General features: G+C 41.8%; 2 protein-coding genes across 2 annotated transcripts in view; one reads left to right on the plus strand and one right to left on the minus strand.

Moving 5' to 3' along the window:
* The window catches only part of LOC118742236 (protein clueless), a 67,418-nt gene that overhangs the window by 7,080 nt on the left and 38,134 nt on the right, over positions 1 to 22,204 (plus strand). The window lies entirely within an intron of this gene.
* LOC118742238 lies at positions 14,809 to 17,995 on the minus strand. Its single transcript, XM_036474157.1, has 2 exons — positions 17,731 to 17,995; positions 14,809 to 14,945 (listed from the first exon to the last, which is right to left on the minus strand). The coding sequence occupies exons 1-2, from the start codon at positions 17,981 to 17,983 to the stop codon at positions 14,896 to 14,898; spliced, it is 303 nt and encodes a 100-aa protein (XP_036330050.1). The 5' UTR covers positions 17,984 to 17,995; the 3' UTR covers positions 14,809 to 14,895.

Below are 22,204 nucleotides of genomic sequence, written 5' to 3' on the forward strand. Positions count from 1 at the left end.
TTTTGTTCTGGTACTTACAAACATCGGACCAAAGTTATAATACCATTTCATGCTCATGAAAGGTATAAAAAGTGATTATAGCATTTACGATTTTTTTTTAAGATTAAAAAATATACACATGCCCATGCGGCTTATAGAAGCGGGACCTCTTGCCAAATTGGCGTTGGAAAAATTCAAAGCCGTTTTCTCAGCTAACGTAGGCTTGGAGACAAAAAGGGGTGTGGATAAAATTGTAAAGGGCGAGGAAAACGCCCTTATTCCTGATAATATGAACGTTTCAAACGTTCCATATTTAAATTGGGCTCCACTTTTATCAACTTACGTCGAGCGCACATTTAGTACATTCAAGGCTTTTCTTCGCGAAAATCGAATGAAAATGCTGCCAGAAAACTTCAAAATGCATCTTGTGGTTCAATGTTACTACAACTATACAGATTAAAGTTTTATGAGTTAGAAACTCGAAAGGATAAAATAGTCAAAGATTCAAAGTACAAATTTTTCATATAATGAAACTAGTTCATAGTTTTTCTCTTTTTACTTGTAATATAAACATTTCTGAAATAAATGTATTTTTTGATTGTTCTTCGTATTTTCTATCTTTTTTAGTGCCTTATTTTTATTTTTTTTGCAATACCTAGTGCCTTTTCCTGCCTTTTTCGCTATTTGGTTTTGCCTTTTTTGCAATACGTAGTGCCTTTTCCTGCCTTTTTCGCTCTTTTATTTTGCCTTTTCCAGCCTATTTCGTTATTTTATTTTGCCTTTTTTATAGGTTTTTAGGTCCTAAAAATCCGTTCCCTGCTAATTTATAACATTTAATAAAAATAATCATCTACGCTTGAATCATTATCATCACTATTAACATCTTCATCATCGCTATAAGTCTGAACAATTAACAACTGTTGTGCATCATTCGGCAAATCCTGAAATTTTGGGTAGTTTTCTCATACTTGATACAACAGAGTCGGAACTTATAACACTATGCGACAGTCAAAATCGGGATGGGATGAAACCAACGGGAAATGTTATATCGGTCAAAAACAAGTTATACGTGTCCCGGCGTTTCGCTGGGTCACGTCTAGTAATCGAGATGTATATATAACTTTATATAACTCTTTTTTTGACATAACTCGAGAACCACTAGTCCGATTTTGCGCAAGCAAATTTAAAAAAATTAAAAATTACAATTCCTTTAATCTGTTCATATAACGTTTTTCTATATAATCAACAGTTTTGCCGGTAAAAATAAATGTATGAAGAAAAAAAATATTTTTTGCCTAAAATATTAAATTTTATTAAAACTGTTGATTATATAGAAAGACGTTATATGAACAGATTAAAGGAATTGTAATTTTTAATTTTTTTAAATTTGTTTGAGCAAAATCGGACTAGTGGTTCTCGAGTTATGTCAAAAAAAGACCACCAAAGGTGACAATTTCCCTATATGATAGTTATATATATATCTCGATTCCTAGACGTGACCCAGCGAAACGCCGGGACACGTATAACTTCTTTTTTACCGATATAACTTTCCCCGGTAGTTTGAACCCTTCCCGATCACTGACCCCTACCCTTTGTCTCACAGTGTAATCAAAAGTCTATTGAATATATCTTCATTCGTCTTTTTTCTGTTGCACTTGCGAGAAAAATGCGAGCTCTTAAAATATTTGTTCCGCGCCTCTAGAGCTTCTTCTGACAATTGACCGATAGGTAACCAAGCGTGGGATATTATCTCTGGCTCATGGATGACGGAAAACCTGTAGAGGACTCAAGCCAACTTGTGTTTGCTTTAAAAAAACGTTCTTCGTGTCTACAGGACCTGTTCCAACAAATTTTGAACTCAGAGATGAAACATCTCATCTTTTCTTTAAATTCTTTAAAATTTTCATCAGATAGCCTGATGCGATCTTTCATTTGTTCCGTTAAAACGTTAAATTTATCACTGAGTTGATCGCAGCCAGGGTTTTTCATTATTTTTAATAAAGGCTTTGACGGGTAATCCAAATGATATTTGAGCTCGTTCCTATAAAGAAAATAATAATATAATTAATCCTTTAAAGTGGTGGAGAGAATACAGAACGTGGCGCCGATGGCAACACCGCTAATCGGCTCTCAGTGAATTTGACAGAATCAGCTGTTTTGCTGACGTCACAGTCGAGATGACAGCAGTAGTGATGTGCTGAGTCAATACTTTTAAGTATCCAATACTCTCGATACTTGGTATCGAAACATTTTGGTTTCGAATAAAAGTGCACATAGGCCAAAATAAGAAAAAAAAACGGTTCAGGGGAGACTCGCCTATCAAAACCCGAATGTAGGAGCCAATAGAGCTTTTAATACTGATTGAAAGATGTATATATGTCGGTTCGAGGCCAATATATGTAGCCCATATCATATAAATTAGTAATGAAAGTTTTTTCTAAACTTGAAATGCATATAATGGCGAAGGTTTAATGTAAAGTATCAGTATCGGGTACCGATAAGGAAGTATTGGTTACCAAAAGCTTTTTTAAATATTGGGTACCGACAATTGAGCACATCACTAGACAACAGTTTTGTTTGCCGCTCTCAGTTGTCAACTCTACGGTGACGTCACGCCAAAATTACTCTCACGAATTCTGCTGCAATCGGCGCAATCTTGTATTCTATCATTCGTGGTTTTGGTTATTCTCCGTTTACCCGTCAACCCGTAACCATATTAGTTAAAAATGTCATAACTACCATTATTTCTATTCACTGCGCATGAAATTCATGCATAGAAATAGCAACACTATAAATAATAACAAAGATTATAATTAACACTAAAAATATGCAATATGTACCATTCTTTACGGTTACCTATACCCTATAAATCAGTGGACAAGTAAATTACGTAATTCTAAGCTATTATTATAAAATTTAGTAAACTTAAATTTTATTTTATAAGTCTGAGCAGTTATGTACTTCGCGTGCGCTGGGTTTGGGTCCCGCCACGTTAAAGCCCCGCCCAATGAAAAGAAACAAACAGCCTCGGATGAGACCCCCTTTTTCTGATGACGACCACGGCAAACGTATAAAGGACTATGATTTAAGGGTATGCACCTGGAATATCCGGACCCTTAATGGGGAAGGTGCCTCTGCCCGGCTGGTTGATGTCCTCGGGAAGACAAAGGCTGACATCACCGCCATCCAAGAAATGCGATGGACGGGGCAAGGTAAAGTAAGCGTGAAGCCTTGCGACGTCTACTACAGTTGCCACGTAAAGGAGCGCAAATTCGGTGTTGGATTCATGGTAGGAGAGAGACTCCGTCGCCGAGTACTGGCGTTCACCCCGGAGGACGAACGTCTAGCCACAATCCGCATCAAAGCTAGATTCTTCAACATCTCGCTCATCTGCGCCCATGCCCCGACGGAAGAGAAGGATGAGGCGTCCAAGGATCTCTTCTATGAGCGCTTGGAACGTACATATGAGCGCTGCCCCCGACAAGATGTCAAAATCGTGCTTGGCGATTTTAATGCCAAGGTGGGCAAGGAAGGGATCTTTGGCGCCACTGTCGGAAAATTCAGCCTCCACGACGAAACGTCCTATAACGGACTGAGGCTGATCGACTTCGCCGGGGCCCGAAATATGGTAATATGTAGTACAAGGTTCCAGCATAAGAACATCCACCAAGCTACATGGCTGTCTCCAGATCGAAAAACGAGAAACCAAATCGATCATGTTGTGATAGACGGAAGGCATGCTTCAAGCGTTTTGGACGTACGTACACTCCGAGGACCAAACATCGACTCGGACCACTATCTTGTTGTAGCCAAGATACGCACCCGCCTCTGTGCAGCAAAAAATGTGCGCCCAACAATGCAAGGAAAGCTTAACGTCGAAAAGCTGCAATCACAACAGACGGCCAATTTATTCGCCACTCGACTCACACACCTGCTCTCTGAGAGCACTCTTCAACAATCCGACGTACGCGAGCAGTGGAACCACATTTCTCGATCATTAAGTACCGCCGCCGAAGAAGCAGTTGGATTTCAGCGAGCCCGAAAGAACAACTGGTACGATGAGGAATGTCAAGAAGCCGCAGAGAAAAAAGATGCCGCCTACAGGGCCACGCTGCGATCGGGCGTAACGCGAGCCATGTGGGACCGTTATAGGCAACTGAAGAAGGAAGCGAGACGTATTTGCCGCAATAAGAAGAGAGAGGCCGAAATATGTGAGTGCGAAGAGCTTGAGAAGCTGGCCGGCAGGAAGAACGCCCGAAAATTCTACCAGAGGGTTAGGCGACTTACGGAAGGTTTCAAGACCGGGGCGAACTCCTGTAAGAACAGCAATGGCGACCTAGTGACCGATGTCCAGAATATACTTAAATTGTGGAGGGAACACTTTTATAACCTACTGAATGGTAGCAGCGCTGAAAGTAGTGAGGAAGACGAACCCGAGTCCCCAGTCGATGATGATGGAGTAGCTGTCCCACCGCCTGACTATGACGAGGTACGTATAGCGATTACGCGGCTGAAAAACAACAAAGCTGCTGGAGCTGACGGCCTGCCAGCCGAGCTATTCAGGTACGGCGGCGAGGAGCTGATTAGGTGCATGCATCAGCTCGTATGCAGAATATGGTCAGATGAACGCATGCCCGACGACTGGAATTTAAGTGTGCTCTGCCCAATCCACAAGAAAGGCGACCCCGCCATACGCGCCAACTACCGCGGAATTAGCCTTCTAAGCATAGGTTACAAGGTCTTATCGAGCGTATTGTGCGAAAGACTGAAGCCCACCGTCAACGAGCTGATTGGACCTTATCAGTGTGGCTTTAGGCCTGGAAAATCCACCATAGATCAGGTATTCACAATACGCCAAATCTTGGAAAAGACCTGCGAGAATAGGATCGACACACACCATCTATTTGTCGATTTCAAAGCCGCTTTCGACAGCACGAAGGGAAGTTGCCTTTATGCCGCGATGTCTGAATTTGGTATCCCCGCGAAACTAATACGGCTGTGTAAAATGACGTTGAGCAATACCACCAGCTCCGTCAGAATAGGGAAGGACCTCTCTGAGCCGTTTGATACCAAACGAGGTTTCAGACAAGGGGACTCCCTTTCGTGTGATTTCTTTAATCTTATGTTGGAGAAGATAATAAGAGCCGCAGAACTGAACCGCTCAGGCACAATACTTTATAAGAGCGTACAATTGCTGGCGTATGCCGACGACATCGATATTATCGGTAAAAACAAGGGCTACGTCTGTTCTGCCTTCTCGGGATTGGATAGAGAAGCAAAGCGAATGGGTCTGGTGGTGAACGAGGACAAAACGAAGTATCTCCTGTCAGCACACAAACAGTCAGAGCATACGCGTCTTGGCATCCACGTCACTGTTGACAGTTACAAGTTTGAAAAAGTAGACGACTTCGTTTATTTGGGAACCAGCATTAACACCAATAATAATGTCAGCCTTGAAATCCAACGGAGAATCACTCTTGCCAACAAGTCCTACTTTGGGCTGAGTAGGCAATTGAGAAGTAAAGTCCTCTCTCGTCGTACAAAGATCACACTCTATAAGTCACTCATCATGCCTGTGCTGGTGTATGGCGCGGAAGCATGGACAATGAAAGCATCTGATGAGGCGGCTCTTGGAGTTTTCGAGAGAAAGATTCTGCGAAAGATTTACGGACCTTTACGCGTTGGTGATGGCGAATATCGCAGACGATTTAACGATGAGCTGTATGAGCTTTACAACGATATAGACATAGTGCAGCGAATTAAAATTCAGCGGCTCCGCTGGCTTGGCCATGTCATTCGGATGGACAGAAACGCTCCTGCTCTGAAAATATTCAACGCGGGCCGCGATGCTGGTAACAGAGGAAGAGGAAGGCCTCCTCTGCGTTGGAAAGACCAGGTGGAGAAGGACTTGGCTTCTCTTGGCATTTTCAATTGGCGTCAGTTAGCACAGAAGAGAAATGACTGGCGTGCTGTTTTGGACTCGGCCAAAATCGCTTAGGCGGTTACAGCGCCAATTATACATAAATGTATACATACATCTTTCTTTGATACATGCAAGTACTGAAAGTTTCGCCTTTGAAACAAAACAGTATTTAGCCTACTTTTGATAATATACGTATGTACCTAATAGTTATGCCGTATGTAGGGTACAAAAAAGACGGTAATTGAGCGAACAAGGAACGTGGACAATAACAATATTATTTTCTTGTATGTTTGTTCTTAGTTTTGACTTGTTATATTGGGTTTTCTTCTTCGTTGGGAATTTCATGTATATTTCACCAATTATATAAATCGATATACTGAAAAAGTGCACAGACTTGCCGTAACTTTTTTTTACAGAATGACACTATAACGTCCAAGGTATATGCAAATGATTACACTTTTGCTTGATCGCACCTACTTCTCAACTATATGTCTACGTATATAGCCAAAAACCCCCGTTTTTACGCTTACGATAAAAAATAAAATAATATACTTAGAACCATTGTGAAACATAACTAAAATCACTTTTATTGCCTAAGTAGCTGAACAAGAATTGCCGTTTTTGATATATCTTTAAAGAGAACTAAGATATAGCTTGGAAATTTGAAATATAAAATCACGTTTTTCACTTTGCGCACAGCCAAGGGAAAAAGTGACGACTTTAAGAGTATTTAACAAGAAAACGTTAATTTTTGGGAAAATATTTGAGTACATAGTGATGTAGAATTTTATCTACTTTTATTTGGAACTAAACCTTTCTTTGTATTTTGAAATTAATTTTTTGAATTAATTCGCAATATCGGCACAGTGCGGTGCCACGGCTTCCGTGAGTTAGAATTTTGATTTGAAAATTATTATTAAAATTAAATATTTTTTCGTGTATGTAGATTTGCTGGAAATAAAAATGGGTGAAAATATTGGAAAACTTGTGAAAATAAGAAAAATTACTACAATCAACATTCAATCAACATTGTGCCGTCCCCGCTGGGCGGTTGAAATAGAAAAAAATTTAAATCAATTATGAGCCATTCCATTTGCCTTTGTGAGTTTTAATCTTGACAGTGGTTAACAGTCCGCCGCTGCAATTTTGGGTAGAGCTTTATGCCACTTGGGCAATGTTTGGTCATTTGCCCATTGTTTTGGGTTAGTGGGCGTAGGGAGAGAGGGCATGGCTCTTGATACCCCACCCACTAGAAAGGCACTAACCGTGTAAAAAGTCATACCTGCCCCTTGAACCATTACATACCAATTTGGGGAGGGATGCTGGAGTGACAGTCCTTGGCCATGCATATATCTGGGTCGTTTCGGTTACGTAGACCCGATTGTCGTGGGCGAATAAAAAGGTGAATATACACTTCTGCGGAAGCAGGCCAAAATTCAGTCATTTTCGCGATCTGGAGACACCCATGTAGCTTGATGGATCTTTTTATGCTAGAACCCAGTACTACATACTGCCAAGTTTCGGGTTCCGTCGAAGTCGATCAGCCTCAGCCCCCCGGTTCTATGTGGAGGCTGAATTTTCCGACACTGGCGCCAAAGATCCCTTCGTTGCACACCTTGGCATTTAAATCGCCAAGTACGATTTGTATACGTGTCGGGGGCCGCGCTAATATGTACGCTCTAAACTAAGAGATCCTTGGATGCCTCGTCCTTCTCTTTCATCGGGGCATTGGCACATATGTTGAAGAATCTCGCTTTGATGCGGATTGTGGCTCGAGGTCCACTATAGTGAACGCCGGTCTTACTCCCACCACAAATCCAACACCGACTTGCGCTCATTTACGTGGCGACGTCGCAAGGCTCCACGCTTACCTTCCTCGCCCCGTCCATCGCATTCATAGTCCTTCCTATGTTTGCCGTGATCGTCATCAAAAAAATGGGGTATCATCCAAGGCATGTGCTTTTTTTCATTGGGCATGGTTTTAACTTGGCGGGACCCAAACCCAGCGCACGCGGTGTGTTACACCCTCGAACTTTAGCTCGCCTCCAAACTAGTGTTTGGTCGCTACCCAGAGGATTCATGGATATAAATATCCGGACGTAGCGATTTTGCGATTTGAACCGTAAGCACACGAATCTTCAGGCCACTCCCAGGTGAAAAGCTTTGCAGTACTGGCAAATGTACACAACATAGTGGTCAAAAGCGAATATCTCAACTAAACCCTGATATTTTTTAAATTCATAGCTCTTCACACCTGTAGTAAATCAAATAGCCGGACCAGACGTTATTCAAAATAAAAAATGTAAAAAAATAAACTTTTCCGTATACTCTGGTAAGGTAAACTAACAATTTATAATCGTTGCTTTGCAGTGAAATGTCTTCTCTTAAATTATATACATATGTATTAGGGATGTTGCGGATGTGGAATTTTACCTATAGCCTTTTAATTATTTGAGCATCGATTCTCTTTATAGCTAGACGTTGATCATTTATACTGGAAATCCCTATTGAAGGAGCTTACTCATTGACTTTAAATAGCAAAGAAGGGACAGTTTTACCACAGAAGCTTTTAGCCAAGGATCCAATGTATATCCCTATGAAAAAAATATTATCCAACAAGTGAACAAAACTACTGTTTTTAAAATTTTTGCTAAAAATAAATTCCCCAAAGAGCCCCATTTGAAATTATTCAAACGAATATATGTAATAGGGGGCATACGCGACACGTTTGGCTCGCTAGTCATTTGTGTACGTGTTGACTCGCCTTCGACTACACACAGTTGAATCATTCAGAGTCATGCCGGGAGTCATGTTGTTGGTGTAACTAACACATATTTATTTTCACAAACACATCCAAACCGACTTAGAGTCAGACGCACCGTGTATGCCGCCTGTAAAATCAAAAGCAAATCACGAAAATTTCATTAAGAATTAAAGTGCACACTTTCTTCTATTGTGTTTAGTAGTTTTTTTTAAGATTGGTCAAAAAAAAATCATAATAAAGAAAGAAGCCAAAGCAGGTATTTAAAGCACAGCAAAAAAGTATTAAAAGGACTATGTTCCCTTTGACGTACGTCAAAGGTCAAGTAGAAGTGGGAACTTTTGTGGCTGCCCATTGATAGCTCGGTTATATAGCTTAAGAAATAATATTTTAAAGACATTTTTATGAAAGTTGGTAAATATGACATTTGACCAGTTTTGTTACACAAATACTCCTACGATCACAGGCAAAAATAGTGGCTACAATATGCATTTTTTTTTGCCATATATACGTTTTATCGGTCCACTTGCAAAATATTTGCATTCGAAAAAGCTCCGCATTGATTATTGCGAATGCGAATGTTAAAGTTAATGCGGAAGCTCCGCGTTTGCGAATGCGAATGCGAATATTCGCAACAACCCTGATATGTATGTATAAATATTTTTGAACATTTTGAGTATGCTGATTTTTTATGCTGGTATATTCATTTATGCTAAATATATTACTAAATTTTTTTTTGTCAAACCGTGTAATAAATAAAAAATTCATTAAGGGCCGTTAACTTATCAATTTTAAAGTATAGTTAAATCATTAGTTAAACTTAATTTTTCTGTAGTAAAGTTTAACTAATGATTTAACTATAATTTTTAATTTTTATAATTTTAAATAGAGTGGCTGCCCCGCGCAGAGCGCGGAGCACACGTGGGCTGGAAAAGCCCGTTGTGATACCACTGGCCGAAGCCATTTGTTTCATTCCCTCCCTTAGTAATTGAACCACCGAGTGCGTTTTATATAGCACAAAAAGTCGAGAACGTTCGCCGAGTTCAAATCGGCTAAACAATCTACAAAGTACTTGTTGAAGAATTGGTTGCGCATGTTGGCCAGGGCGGGACAATGGCAGAGATAGTGTTCGATGGTCTCCACCTCCTCCTCGTCTCTGCAACTGCGACAGAAATCGTTGGTGAGGTATCCTAACCTCTTTCCGTGTGTGCCCATCAGGCAGTGTCCGGTGATTACCCCGACTACTAATCTGAGAGAGGAGCGGTCCAGCCGGGTGAGAGCTATGGATCGCTTTACATCAATCTTTGGCCATATTTGCCAAATGATGGCTACTTTGGACGTTGCTTCGTTAGAATTGAGAGATTTGATAGCAGCCTGGCTGTCAGAATAGATAGAGATAGGCCGTCCTGGAGGGGCGGAGGTTATAAGCCACCGAGCCGCCTCCATTACGGCGTTAAATTCCGCTTGAAAAACGCTGCAATGGTCCGGTAAGCGAAAACTGAGATTTAGCGCGAGTTCGCCAGAGTATATCCCGCTACCCACTATTTTGTTAAGCTTGGAACCATCTGTATATATGGCCATAGACCCTAGGTTCAGGTCTGTGGCCCTTTCCCACTCGTTCCTCTCTGGGATTCTTGTGGAGAATTTGTTATCTAAACAAAGTAGAGGGGTGGTATAATCTATTTGTCGTAGATTATCCGGTAGAGTTTCAAGTACTTTTGCGTGCCCGAATCTGAGGTCTCTCCACGACTGGATTGTATTTAGCCTGGCCGCACTACAGCCGGCCTGAAATTTGCCGAAGAGATCCACAGGTGGAAGATTTAAGATTATTTCCAGAGATTTGGTGGGTGTGGTGGGCAGGGCTCCCGTGACGAGCATGGCAGCCGTCCTCTGCACACGTTCCACCTTGGCTCTGGATACGGTGATGTTTAGCGCAGGCCACCATACTGTGACCCCGTAGAAAAGGATGGGTCTTATCACAGCTGTGTACATCCAGTGTACTATAAGTGGTTTTATTCCCCATTTTTTGCCTATAGCCGCCTTGCAGGCATACAGGGCAGTATTGGCCTTCCTGGAGCGATCTTCAATGTTTCGCTTCCAGTCCAGCTTCCTGCCCAGAATAACACCAAGGTATTTCATCTCGGTTGAGAGAGTAAGTGCCACCCCGTTTAGGGTGGGAGGTTTAAATAAGGGAGTTTTATACTTCCTTGTGAAAAGTACCATTTCTGTCTTGGCAGGATTGACACTAAGTCCACATTCCTTCGACTAGATGTTTACCAGACCGAGTGCGTTTTGCAACAACTCACTCAGGACCAGAAGATGTTTGCCCGTTGCAACGATTGCTATGTCATAGGCGTACGCTATGACTTGACAACCGGTGCTCTTTAGGCTTAGAAGTATGGTGTTCACTGTTAGATTCCAGAGTAGAGGGGAGAGAACGCCGCCTTGGGGGGTGCCCCTGGTCTCATACTTTGTAATGGAACCATCCCTCAATTCTGATAGAATAGTTCTCTTTCCGAGAAAGAGCTCAAAAAAATCCACCAGACCTCGCTGCACCCCCGCCATGAGGAGGGAGTTAACAACAGACTTCGGGTAGACGTTGTTGAAAGCACCTTCGATATCGAGAAAAACTCCGAGCGTGTATTCCTTTAAGGCCAATCCTTTTTCAATCGTCGCTACGATTTCATGCAGTGCGGTCTCCACGGATTTCCCCTTGGAATATGCATGCTGATTCGAGGGGAGGCTGTCAGTTTTAATATTCCGTCGAATATATTCGTCGATGAGCCTCTCTAGAGTTTTGAGAAAGAAAGAGGTGAGGCTTATAGGCCTGAAATCCTTCGGTTTCACATGTGCGGCCTTGCCTCCTTTTGGTATGAATACAACCTTTGCCTTTGTCCACTCGTGTGGTACGTGAGTCAGTGTTAGGCAGGCTGTAAAGATCTGAGAAAGCATGGGACACAGTATGTCCTTAGCTTCCTGTAGTTGAGCGGGAAAGATTCCGTCAAGGCCAGGAGATTTGTAGGGCTGAAAGGACATTAAAGCCCATTTCACCCTCTCCTCACTTACGATGTCCCCAACGGTATCACCCAGAGACAAGTAGGTCCTAGGACCGGGCGAAATATCTGAGGTGTCATCTGAGCAGCCCGGGAAGTGAGTGCTCATAAGGACCTCCAGCATTTCGCTACATGATGTCGTCCAGTCACCGTTAGGCTTCTGGATAGAGTTCATACTTGAAGAGGATTTCGAGAGAACTTTCCTCAGCCTGTTGGCTTCAGAGTTCTCTTCTATGTTGTCGCAGAAGTTTTGCCAAGATTCGCGTTTGCCCTCTTTATGGCCTTCTTAAAAACTTTGAGTGCGTATTTGTATGGTAGCCAAAACCTGTTCGTTTAGCTTGATTGAAGAGCCTCCTGCTGGTCTTCCTAAGTGCTGAAATCTGAGGATTCCACCACTGGGGTTTCTTTTTGCCCTTCGGGAGTGTGCTTGGGCAGGAGGCTTTGAAAGCAGCATTACAGGCATTTGTCACAAAGTTCACTGCTTCATCAATTTTTGACGATGAGTCCAGCTCACCGAGAGAAACAACCTTCGTATTCGAGAGACTCGCTTCATCAGATCTTAACGATAAGCAGGACTTATCGCGAGAAGCGTATCTGTGTAGAGAGACCGACAGCGTATTTTTATACTTTGCCCAGTCGCTTCGCTTCTTGTTCCTGTATGCTGTTAAAGGAGCAGGATCAAAATTGAGTTTAAAGCTAATGTAGAGATGGTCAGAGAAAGAGTGTTCTTTGGGCACCTTGCCAGTCCCTTATCTGATCAGACAAACCCCTCGAAACAAGGTTGATGTCTAGCACTTCGCTTCTAACAGAGGTCACAAAAGTGGGGTCGCGACCGCGGTCACATACAGTGAGATTAAATAAAAGAACAAAGTCAAGTAAACACTCACCTCGAGAGTTGGTGTCGCTTGAGCCCCAGATCGTGTTATGCGAATTAGAGTCTGCCCCTATTATGACCGGGAGTTTCCTGCGATTTGCTTCCTTCACAGCTTCTTCCAGTCTGTAGGGTGGAAAAACATGGCTGTCGTGGGCCATGTAGGATGTTGCCAGCCAGATCACGCTCTCCTTCAGCTGGACGCTGATGCAGACAGTGTCCTCGTCGCTGTATTGGGAGAGTAAAACATAAGAAAGCAGGCTCTGATCCTAGCTGCTACTGTAGCTGTTACAACCTGGTAGGCATCAGAGTTCAGTCCGCAAACCTTGTTTCTAACGATCCAAGGCTCTTGGACTAGAATCAGGTTCTCAGCTTTATTGCTGAGGCGAAGAAGAAGGGCAGCCGAGGCTGCCTTGGAATGGTGCCGGCGGCGGCAATGATTGGGACGTCATTAACCTCCTCCTCCGGTTCGGAGTCCAGAAGCTGGTCCTCATTCAGCATTGCCCACCGGCTGTATACCGATCCTACGTAGGTACATACTGAGCTCGTGTCGCTCTCAGTATCCGACGCGGTATCGGGTGCACCCGTTGGTAGGTCCCCAGGTCCACTCGTGGTGTTTCCTGTGGACCCCGCGCTGTCTGCCACCGATGCCGACTCGGAGGCGCCAGGTCCGCTCGAGGCGTTGCCCGCCTCCTCCCCTTGTTAGCCCGTTTTCCGGGGGATTTTTACCGTTATGGAGTAAAAGCCGTAGCTTATTACTCCACCACAACCCTCGAGAACTGGGACGGAAGCATCGTTGATGACAAAGCCAACAAAACGCTGCTTTCCCTTGGTCTCGCCAACTCTGACTATCCTCCAATCACTTGTGGGCAGTCCTTCGTTGCCCAGTCGGATAAAGTCAAGAATCTCCTCTGGCTTTGATGGTTCAGCTGGGACCCAAGCCCAGGCTCGCGGCCTGTTAGGGATTTCATCCCTGTGAACAGCAACTAAGTCTGCCTCGGGCCACAGCTGTCCAACCGGGGAGATCGCTTCCTTCTAAAGCCGGACCGCGCGTTCATCCGCACACGCCACCAGCTTTACCCGCCCCTGATGCCACCCAGCATCACGCACGACTGGTGCAGGGCCGGGATACTTCTGGAGTATCCCCTTGTAGCGTATTTAATTATAGAATTATATTTTTTAAAAATTTTATTTTTATATAAACTTATTAATTTAACGTATTTTAAATTTCAAAGAAGAAAAAATTCTGAAGTAATCAAAAATTTTCTTTTTGATTTACATAAATTGAAAAAGAACTTAATTCAATAATTTCAAAAATAACAAAGTACAAAAATGAACAAAGTACAATAGTAAATAGCATTAACACTACAATACTCCCCCTTCCAGAGAGTTATTATTATACAAATTGAAAGTAACTTGTTTCTTTTTAATCGTTGTTGAAACTATATGGTTGTTAGTGTTATGTGGTTCTGTTATTTCAACTATTGCTGGCTTTAGTCTGTCAATCGAAATAATTTTAATTTCATTATTCACATCTACCTTAAAATATTTTTTGTCTTTTTCAATAACTCTGTAAGGCCCTTCATAAGGATGTTGAAGAGAATGCTTGTTAACAATGCGAATAAAAACAAATTTGCAAGTTTGTAAATCTTTTGGAACATAAATTCCTGAATCGGAATTTTTGTGATGTTTTAAATTTGAATTAAAGTTTTTAAAACGTTCCCGTAAACTTCCTAAAATTTCGGCGGAAGTAACATTTTCTGTAGTTGGCACAACAAGTTCTCCAGGTAGACGCAAATTTTGGCCAAAAAGCATTTCAGCTGGAGTGGCTGCAATATCTTCTTTGTACACTGAACGCAAACCAAGAAGAATAATTGGTAGCTCATCGTACCAATCTCTAGTTCCATTCCTAGCCAAAATTGAAGTTTTCAATTGTCTATGGAATCGTTCCACAATTCCATTACTTTGAGGATGATAGGAAGAAGTTGTGATATGATGACTACCAAGTAATTTAGTAAGTTCCGAAAATAATTTGGACGTAAATTGAGTACCCTGATCCGTCGTGATTTCTAAAGGCACACCGAAACGCGAAACATATTCATTAAAAAATTTATTTGCAACTGTCTGTGCAGAGATATCCTTTACGGCATATGCTTCCGGCCAACGAGTAAATCTATCCATAATTGTTAAAATGTAGCGGTAACCTCTTGAAACAGGAAGCGGTCCAACAATATCTAAGTGTATATGTTCAAATCTGTTCTTCGGAATTGGAATTGTGCTCACAGGAGATTTTGTGTGACGATAAACTTTAGATTTCTGGCAACTTATACATCCTTTTGACCATATGTTTATCTCCTTGTTCATACAAGGCCAATAATACTTCTTCACAATTAATCGGCGTGTAGCCTTGGTACCAGGATGAGCAATTCCATGTAACATATCGAACACTGTCCTGCGCAAATTATTTGGAACGAAAGGTCTAGGACTTTCTCCTGACACTTCACACCAAATATTAAAATTTAGAATAGGAATTTTAATTAAATTAAGATTTTGAAACGTTTGTCCAGAAATAAGTTTATTAAGTTCACTGTCCTGTTGCTGTTCACTCTGTAAAATTTTGAAATTAAGTTCTGAATTTTTAATCACATCTATTTCAAATGCACGAGATAACGTGTCAGCTACAATGTTGGTCTGTCCTTTAATATACTGTATGTCACTAGTAAACTGTGCAATAAACTCAAGATGCCTTGTCTGTCTTGGACTACGCTCAGTTTTGGAATTTAGAACAAAAATCAAGGGTTTGTGGTCAGTAAAAACCGTAAACTGTCTTCCTTCTAATAAATACCGAAAATGTTTAATATTCAAATAAATTGCTAAAAGTTCCCTGTCAAAAGCGCTATATTTCATTTCTGCTGGAGAGAGTTTCTTTGAAAAGAACGCAAGTGGTTCAGACTTATTATTGAAATACTGCTGTATGACACCACCAATTGCTGTATTGGATGCATCTACCGTTAAAGACAATTTTGCATCTTTACTAAAATGATTTAGCAAAATCTTAGATGCAAACTTCTCTTTAATGCATTCAAAAGCTTTAATGGATTTGTCATCCCAAACCAAAATTTTGTCTCGCTTTTTACTTGTTTTATTAATTAAATCATATATAACTCCAGTAAACTCAGCTAATTTTGAAATATATCTATGGTAATAGTTAACCATACCAATAAACTTTTGCGCTTGTTTTATTGACTTCGGTCGTTCAAAATTGCGAATCGCTTCTACTCTGTTTACTGAAGGCTGTATCCCTGCCTCAGATAAACAATGTCCTAAAAAATCTATGCTTGGAACACCAAAAATGCATTTGCTTGGTTTGACGTTCAAACCATACTCAGACAAACGTTTGAAAAGTACCCGTAGATCCTTTAAATGTTGTTCTTCACTCTCACTTGCAACCAGTAGATCATCAATATACGCGAAACCAAAATCTAATTTACCTACTACTTCGTTGATGAATCTCTGAAACGTTTGCGCTGAGTTCCTCAGCCCGAAAGGCATTCGGGTGAACTCAAACATACCGAAAGGAGTAGTAATCGCCGTTTTAAAAATGTCTTCTTCTGCCATTGGAATTTGGTGATACGCTCTAACTAAATCTAACTTTGAAAATATATTTTTATTCCTAAGGTTCATATTAAAATCGGGAATATGAGGCAAAGGATAACGATCCGGTACAGTCACATTATTAAGTCTTCTAAAATCACCACAAGGACGCCAGTCATTAACTTCTTTCTTTGGTACTAAATGAAGTGGAGATGCCACGGATGAATTTGATGGTCTACAAATCCCTGTTTTTACCAAAAAATCGAATTCAGTTTTAGCTACTTTAAATTTGATAGGATCTAAGCGCCTTGGCTTAGAAAAAGGAAGGTTTCCTTCAGTGACAAGTCTGTGAACCGTTGTATGCTTAACCGGTTTTGAGTAATCTGGCTCAGAAATAAGGGAAGGAAATTCCTTCAATAATTTTGTATATTGATCATCTACTGAAACAATTTTTTGAAGAGGGACATTGCAAAAGTACGAACTTGTATTAACTGATAGATTAGTTAACGGATCTACTAAACACTTGTTTTTAATATCAATAACAAGTCCATATTTACACAAAAAATCAGCTCCTATAATCGGCTTCGCAATATCAGCAATCAAAAATGTAAAAAGGAACTCACGCCTTAAACCCAAATTAATATTCAAAAGTTTCTTCCCGTATGTAAAAATAGTTGAGCCGTTAGCTGCCGTTAAAATTATATCTGAAGATTTCCTAGTATTCGAAAATTTAGAAACTGGAAGTACCGAAATTTCTGCTCCGCTATCAATTAAAAAATTTAGTTTGTTTGTTTTATCAAATATAAAAAGGCGACGTGTGGAAATGTCCAAATTCCCGTTGTTTGTCGCCGCAACAACGGACAACTTTAGTTTGTTGGACTATTATTTTTCGAAAATGCACATGGTTGTTCACATTTTTTAGCCTTGTTTCCAAATTTATAATGATATCTACATAACCAATTCGGATTGTCGCGTGATTTTGGTCGATATCTAAAAGGGCTCCTAAAACGATTCCTATTCATTGAACGTGACCTTGAATAATTTTGATTCATTTCCCTCCTCATTTCACATAATTCCAAAGAAAGTTTTTCAAAATTTTTAAAAATAAGAGAAGTAGTGTTACCCAAATTAGCCATGACTGCATTTTCACCTTTTGAATTTTGAAAATCATTAACTGAAGCTATCTCGCTTTTGCTAATAATCTCCCAAACATTATCAGCCAATTTCGTCAATTCACTAATACTGCTTGAATTAGAACTAGCTAAAATCACGCTTAGGTTCTTCGGTAACTTCCTCATCCAAAGTTTCTTAAGAATTTCTTGACTAAAATTGGAACCCGAAAGCAGTACAAGTGACCGATAAAATTCCGAGGGCTTACGATCACCCATTTCAGTATCCGATAAAATTTTGTCTAATTTCGCATTCTCACTTAATGAATGCCTTTCAATTAAAATTTTCTTAAGTGCAGTAAATTTATTATTTTCGGGCGGATTTTGAATAAAGTCTAAAATCGTTGTTATAACTTCTTGCGGAAGTGCAGTAATTGTATGTTCATACTTTGTTGTTTCTTGTGTAATATTTTTGGTACTAAACTGCATTTCCGCATGAATAAACCACGCTTCCGGACAACTTGTCCAGAATTGTGGTAGTTTGACCGATGTAGCACAAATCTCATTACTATTTCGATCGACATACGGATTTGTTAACTGTTCGTTAAACGTACTATTTTGTAAATCAATAAGAGTTTCATTTAAATTATCTCGTGTAGATGTATGTGTATCATGTTGTGGTGAACGAAACATTTTGATTATTTGAATTTGTGCAAATATCAAAATACCTCAGGAAAGGGAAGTTTACAATTAAAAAATTAAATATTATATATGTAATATTTAATAAATAACAATTAAATTCTTTTAATTTTTAATAAAAATAGTATATATATATATATATTAAAAATATGATAACAATACAGCTCACCAGTAAAACTAATATTGTTGTTGATGTTAGCGCTAATGCTGCGGTCGCTGCTGTACCGCTACTGCTGCGGGTGACTTCGATACTCTGGCCTCGTTGCCTGTGTCCGCTTCTTCGTCTTCTTCCTCCTGCAGCAGCAATGGCAGTGATGTTGGAGGTGTTTGGTTTCGTTCTGTTAATGCGCTACTACCAGCTGGAACTTCTCCTATTACACTCAAAGAGGAGCATTGAGCACCGCTCAAACTTTCCGGTTGCTGTTCTTGATCTTGAGAACGCTGCTGCTGCTGCTGGTTATGTGGTTGTTGTTGACTGGTTGATGCAATATCAGCACTTAAAATAGCTTCTCCAGTGACTGCTTCTAATGCAGATGCATCAATGATATCGGCAATTGTGCTAGTGTCGTTGAATGCGCATTGGTGCGTTTGAAGCTGTTGCTGTTGTTGCTCTACTAATTGTGATTGCTGATCTTCAACAAAAGGCAATGGGGATATTGCTTTCTGATGTTGCGGCTGCTGTGATTCAAGTGGTGGTGATAACGGTGGTGGTAGTAGTGCGTGTTGGAATATGCCAGCTGCTCGCAATGGTGCTACTCTTTTTCACTGCTGACTATTGCGACGCATTGCACTTCAACATTTTGGTGTAACATCTCATCATCTGTGGACTAGTACCGCGGAGCAACAAACCAAGTGTACAAAATCAATATATCAGCTTAATGTAATTTCTTATATTGCTCCTGGCAGGATCGCCAATTGTAGCGTATTTAATTATAGAATTATATTTTTTAAAAATTTTATTTTTATATAAACGTAATTTTAATTTAACGTATTTTAAATTTCAAAGAAGAAAAAATTCTGAAGTAATCAAAAATTTTCTTTTTGATTTACATAAATTGAAAAAGAACTTAATTCAATAATTTCAAAAATAACAAAGTACAAAAATGAACAAATTACAATAGTAAATAGTATTAACACTACACCCCTTATACACCCTGCATAGACCCATCAGTACGGACTTCCAATAGTCCGTGCTGATGTGGCAGTCCGGATGGCCCTTGTCTAACACCGCCAGCGTGAGGTGCTCTTTGGCGGCCTCGCTGAATGGCTTCGTGGTGGACACGGCAATGGACGGACGGTCAGAGGGAGAGGAAGTCGTATGCCTTTTGGATCCGCTCGCGGTGTCGTCCAGAGATCGTTGTCTCTTTTGGCCTAGGTCCTTCCGTGGGTTCCCCTTAGTGGATGGTTTGTCCTTACCGCCCTTCCCGGAGGATCGCTTATCGCTGGCGGCGAAGACTTCCATTGCCCATTTGAGAGAGGCCTTTTGCTCCTCCGTCAGCTGGTCATGTGGAATGACGCCCAGTCTTTTAATAACCTTAGGGGCTGCCCTTCGGTCGCGCTGAGCCCTGACGGAGGGCGGAATTATTTTCTCTGCTTTGGAGCAGCTGGGGCGCCGATCCAGGTCGTTTGCCCCGGATTTCTTTTATTCGCAGGAGTAGTTCCCGGCTTGTCCGTGGAGGACTTGGGTTCGGTTACTACCCCCTGTGAGTTGGATGTGCCCGAGATGAGCGTGGAGAGAGGGGCCGGCCGCAGGTTCTCCACCGGCACGACTTTCCCTCGAGGGGTATAGTTTTGCCGGTATCGCTGGAAGTATGCTTTCCCTCTAGGGGCTTAGCATTCCCTCCAGATTCTGCGGAGGGCCGAATCTGTTTGGGCCGTGTAGGCCCTGTCTTCGGCGCCGTCGATGCGGTTCCCGAGATGGTGGGTTTATTGGACTTAACTTCGCCGTGTCCAGCGGCGGCACTACCCGTGCAGGGTTCCGAGGCTTCTTTTGTTACATTCATCATCTGGTTCTTTGGCTGCCTACTAAGCACTGCGCCAGAAGAGCAAGCCCATCCCGCCGCAGCGGTGCAAGCAGCGATGCCCATTGCCCAGTCGGCACCCGCTTGGAGGGTATATCAAGGAGGATTTTCGCCAACCCCTAATATGCTATTTGTATTATAGAAATTTATGTGCGCTATGTGTTTTCTACCATCTGCTGTAATTACTTAAGAAGTAAACGTCTTGGCTGTTCACAAAACCGGTCTATAGTTTTATCAATAATCTCAGATTGGTTCTGTAATACAAAACTTTCGATGTACGCTTAGAAGACACAAACCTAAAGACAAAGTAATAAACAATTGAACTATAAATTTTGTATGTCTGCCCTGACCCTACCTGGCTACGCCCATGGTATGTTTTTTTCTGTTTTTTTTATAGAGGTGGCACAAAGTATTGAAAGCCGAAAAGTGTGGGACTTGCCTTTCGGCTCACCGCACTAAAAACCCTGCTCCGATTCCCTCGCTCCGTGGAACTACCGTTAGGTATTACTTCATGGAGGGGGAGCGGCTTATTGCCTTTCTATGAAAACCTGCGGATTTTTTCCGCTCGACGTAATTTAGTTAAAATAGTGTTTGCCATATTGCAAACAAATGACCAGTTTTCTTCTGACTCAAGCATAGTATCCACTAGGTTTTCAACCGTAAGTGGCCTCCCTACCTTCATGCTCGAGTCATCCCTTTCGATTGCAAACCTCGGACAGACGAAAAAACAGTGCTTAGCGTCTTCAATAACGTCATTTGCACAGAAGGTGCAGTAAGTCCCATCCCGTATTTGGGTTAAGTGTAAGTCCACTTCACCGTGCCGTCTTTCTAGCCAGCTTCGTAAAGAAGGAATTAGGCGATATGTCCAGCGTCCCTTACCTGGAGTGCTCCATCGACACTGCCACCTCTGCAAAGAACTTAGCTTCGCCGCATCACGACTTGTCTTATTCACTCTGGTTTCAGCCACCTCTCTTACCAAAATATCAATTGGGCAGAGCCCAGATATTACAAGCGCTGCTTCCTCCGACGTTGTTCAGAACGCGCTACACACTCTAACAGCGCAGAGTCGGTACAGTGATCTTGCCTCTCGTGCGCATGATGAAGCTTTCTCGAGCGCAATTGACCAGATAGATACACCACAGAGTAGACTACTTCGCACCACTCCTGCGTACAGCTGTCTGCTTTGTTGCCTAGGTCCCCCGTGTTCCACTGCATATTCTACGTGTGTCTTAAATGTCAGTCTAGCATCGAACACAAGTGCAGCTTTTGAGACGATATCGCGCACTTTTCTACAGCTTATTAGCTTTTGTTGCGCTAACTAAGGCCCGCTTCCGCCAGCCATGTCTGGATTTTAGAAATTGTGAGGTCCGCCTTATGCTTCACCTCCGTTATAAGCTTGGCTACGACTAAAACAGCAATATCGTCTGCAAAGCCAATAATTTTCGCACCCATGAGTATTTCCAGTCGCAGAATGCAATTGCACATTACGTTCCAAAGTAACTGGCCCGGAACAGATCCTTGAGGCTCTCCACCAGTAATTTGGTATTCCTTGACCCCTTCGTTCGTATCGTAGAGAAGTATCCTATCTGCCAGGTAACTGTTTACGATTCTCCGCAGATATATTGGGATTTCAAAACGATGAAGTGCTTCAACGATTTTCTTCCAATTTGCGGTATTGAGCGCGTTTTTAACGTCTAGTGTAACTAGCAAGCAGTATTCCTTTGTTCCCCCTTTTCATCTCACTCCACTGATCGCCTCTCCTGCCAACTGCTTCACTAGCATGGCTGAATCCACCGTATATCGTCTCTTTTTAAAACCAAACTGCGTCTCTTAGAGGTTCCCACCCGCCTCGATTTCTGTTATCAGCCTGTTGCCTATTATTCGCTCAAATAGTTTCCCGGATGTGTCCAGCATACATATTGGGCGATACGCTGTGGGATCCCCGGGTGGTTTTCCTGCCTTAGGTAGGAGGGCTAGCCGTTGGTGCTTCCAGATGGGTGGAAATACACCGTCCTGAAGACATTACTGTATGTACGAGCGAAAGCTTAGGTGTTCGCACTAGCAACTAGTTTTAGAATGCGATTTGGGACTAAGTCAGGGCCTGGTGGTTTTCTGTCTTCAAAGCTCCTAACCGCGAGTAGAACCTCTTCCGGCGTAAGTGGAGGAAAGTGGAGTTCTGTAGTGGGGAACTTTT

Source organism: Rhagoletis pomonella, unplaced genomic scaffold (genome assembly GCF_013731165.1).
Source record: "Rhagoletis pomonella isolate Grant_MI unplaced genomic scaffold, Rhpom_1.0 Rhpom_scaffold_00007, whole genome shotgun sequence".
In the NCBI taxonomy this organism is placed as follows: Eukaryota; Metazoa; Arthropoda; class Insecta; order Diptera; family Tephritidae; genus Rhagoletis; species Rhagoletis pomonella.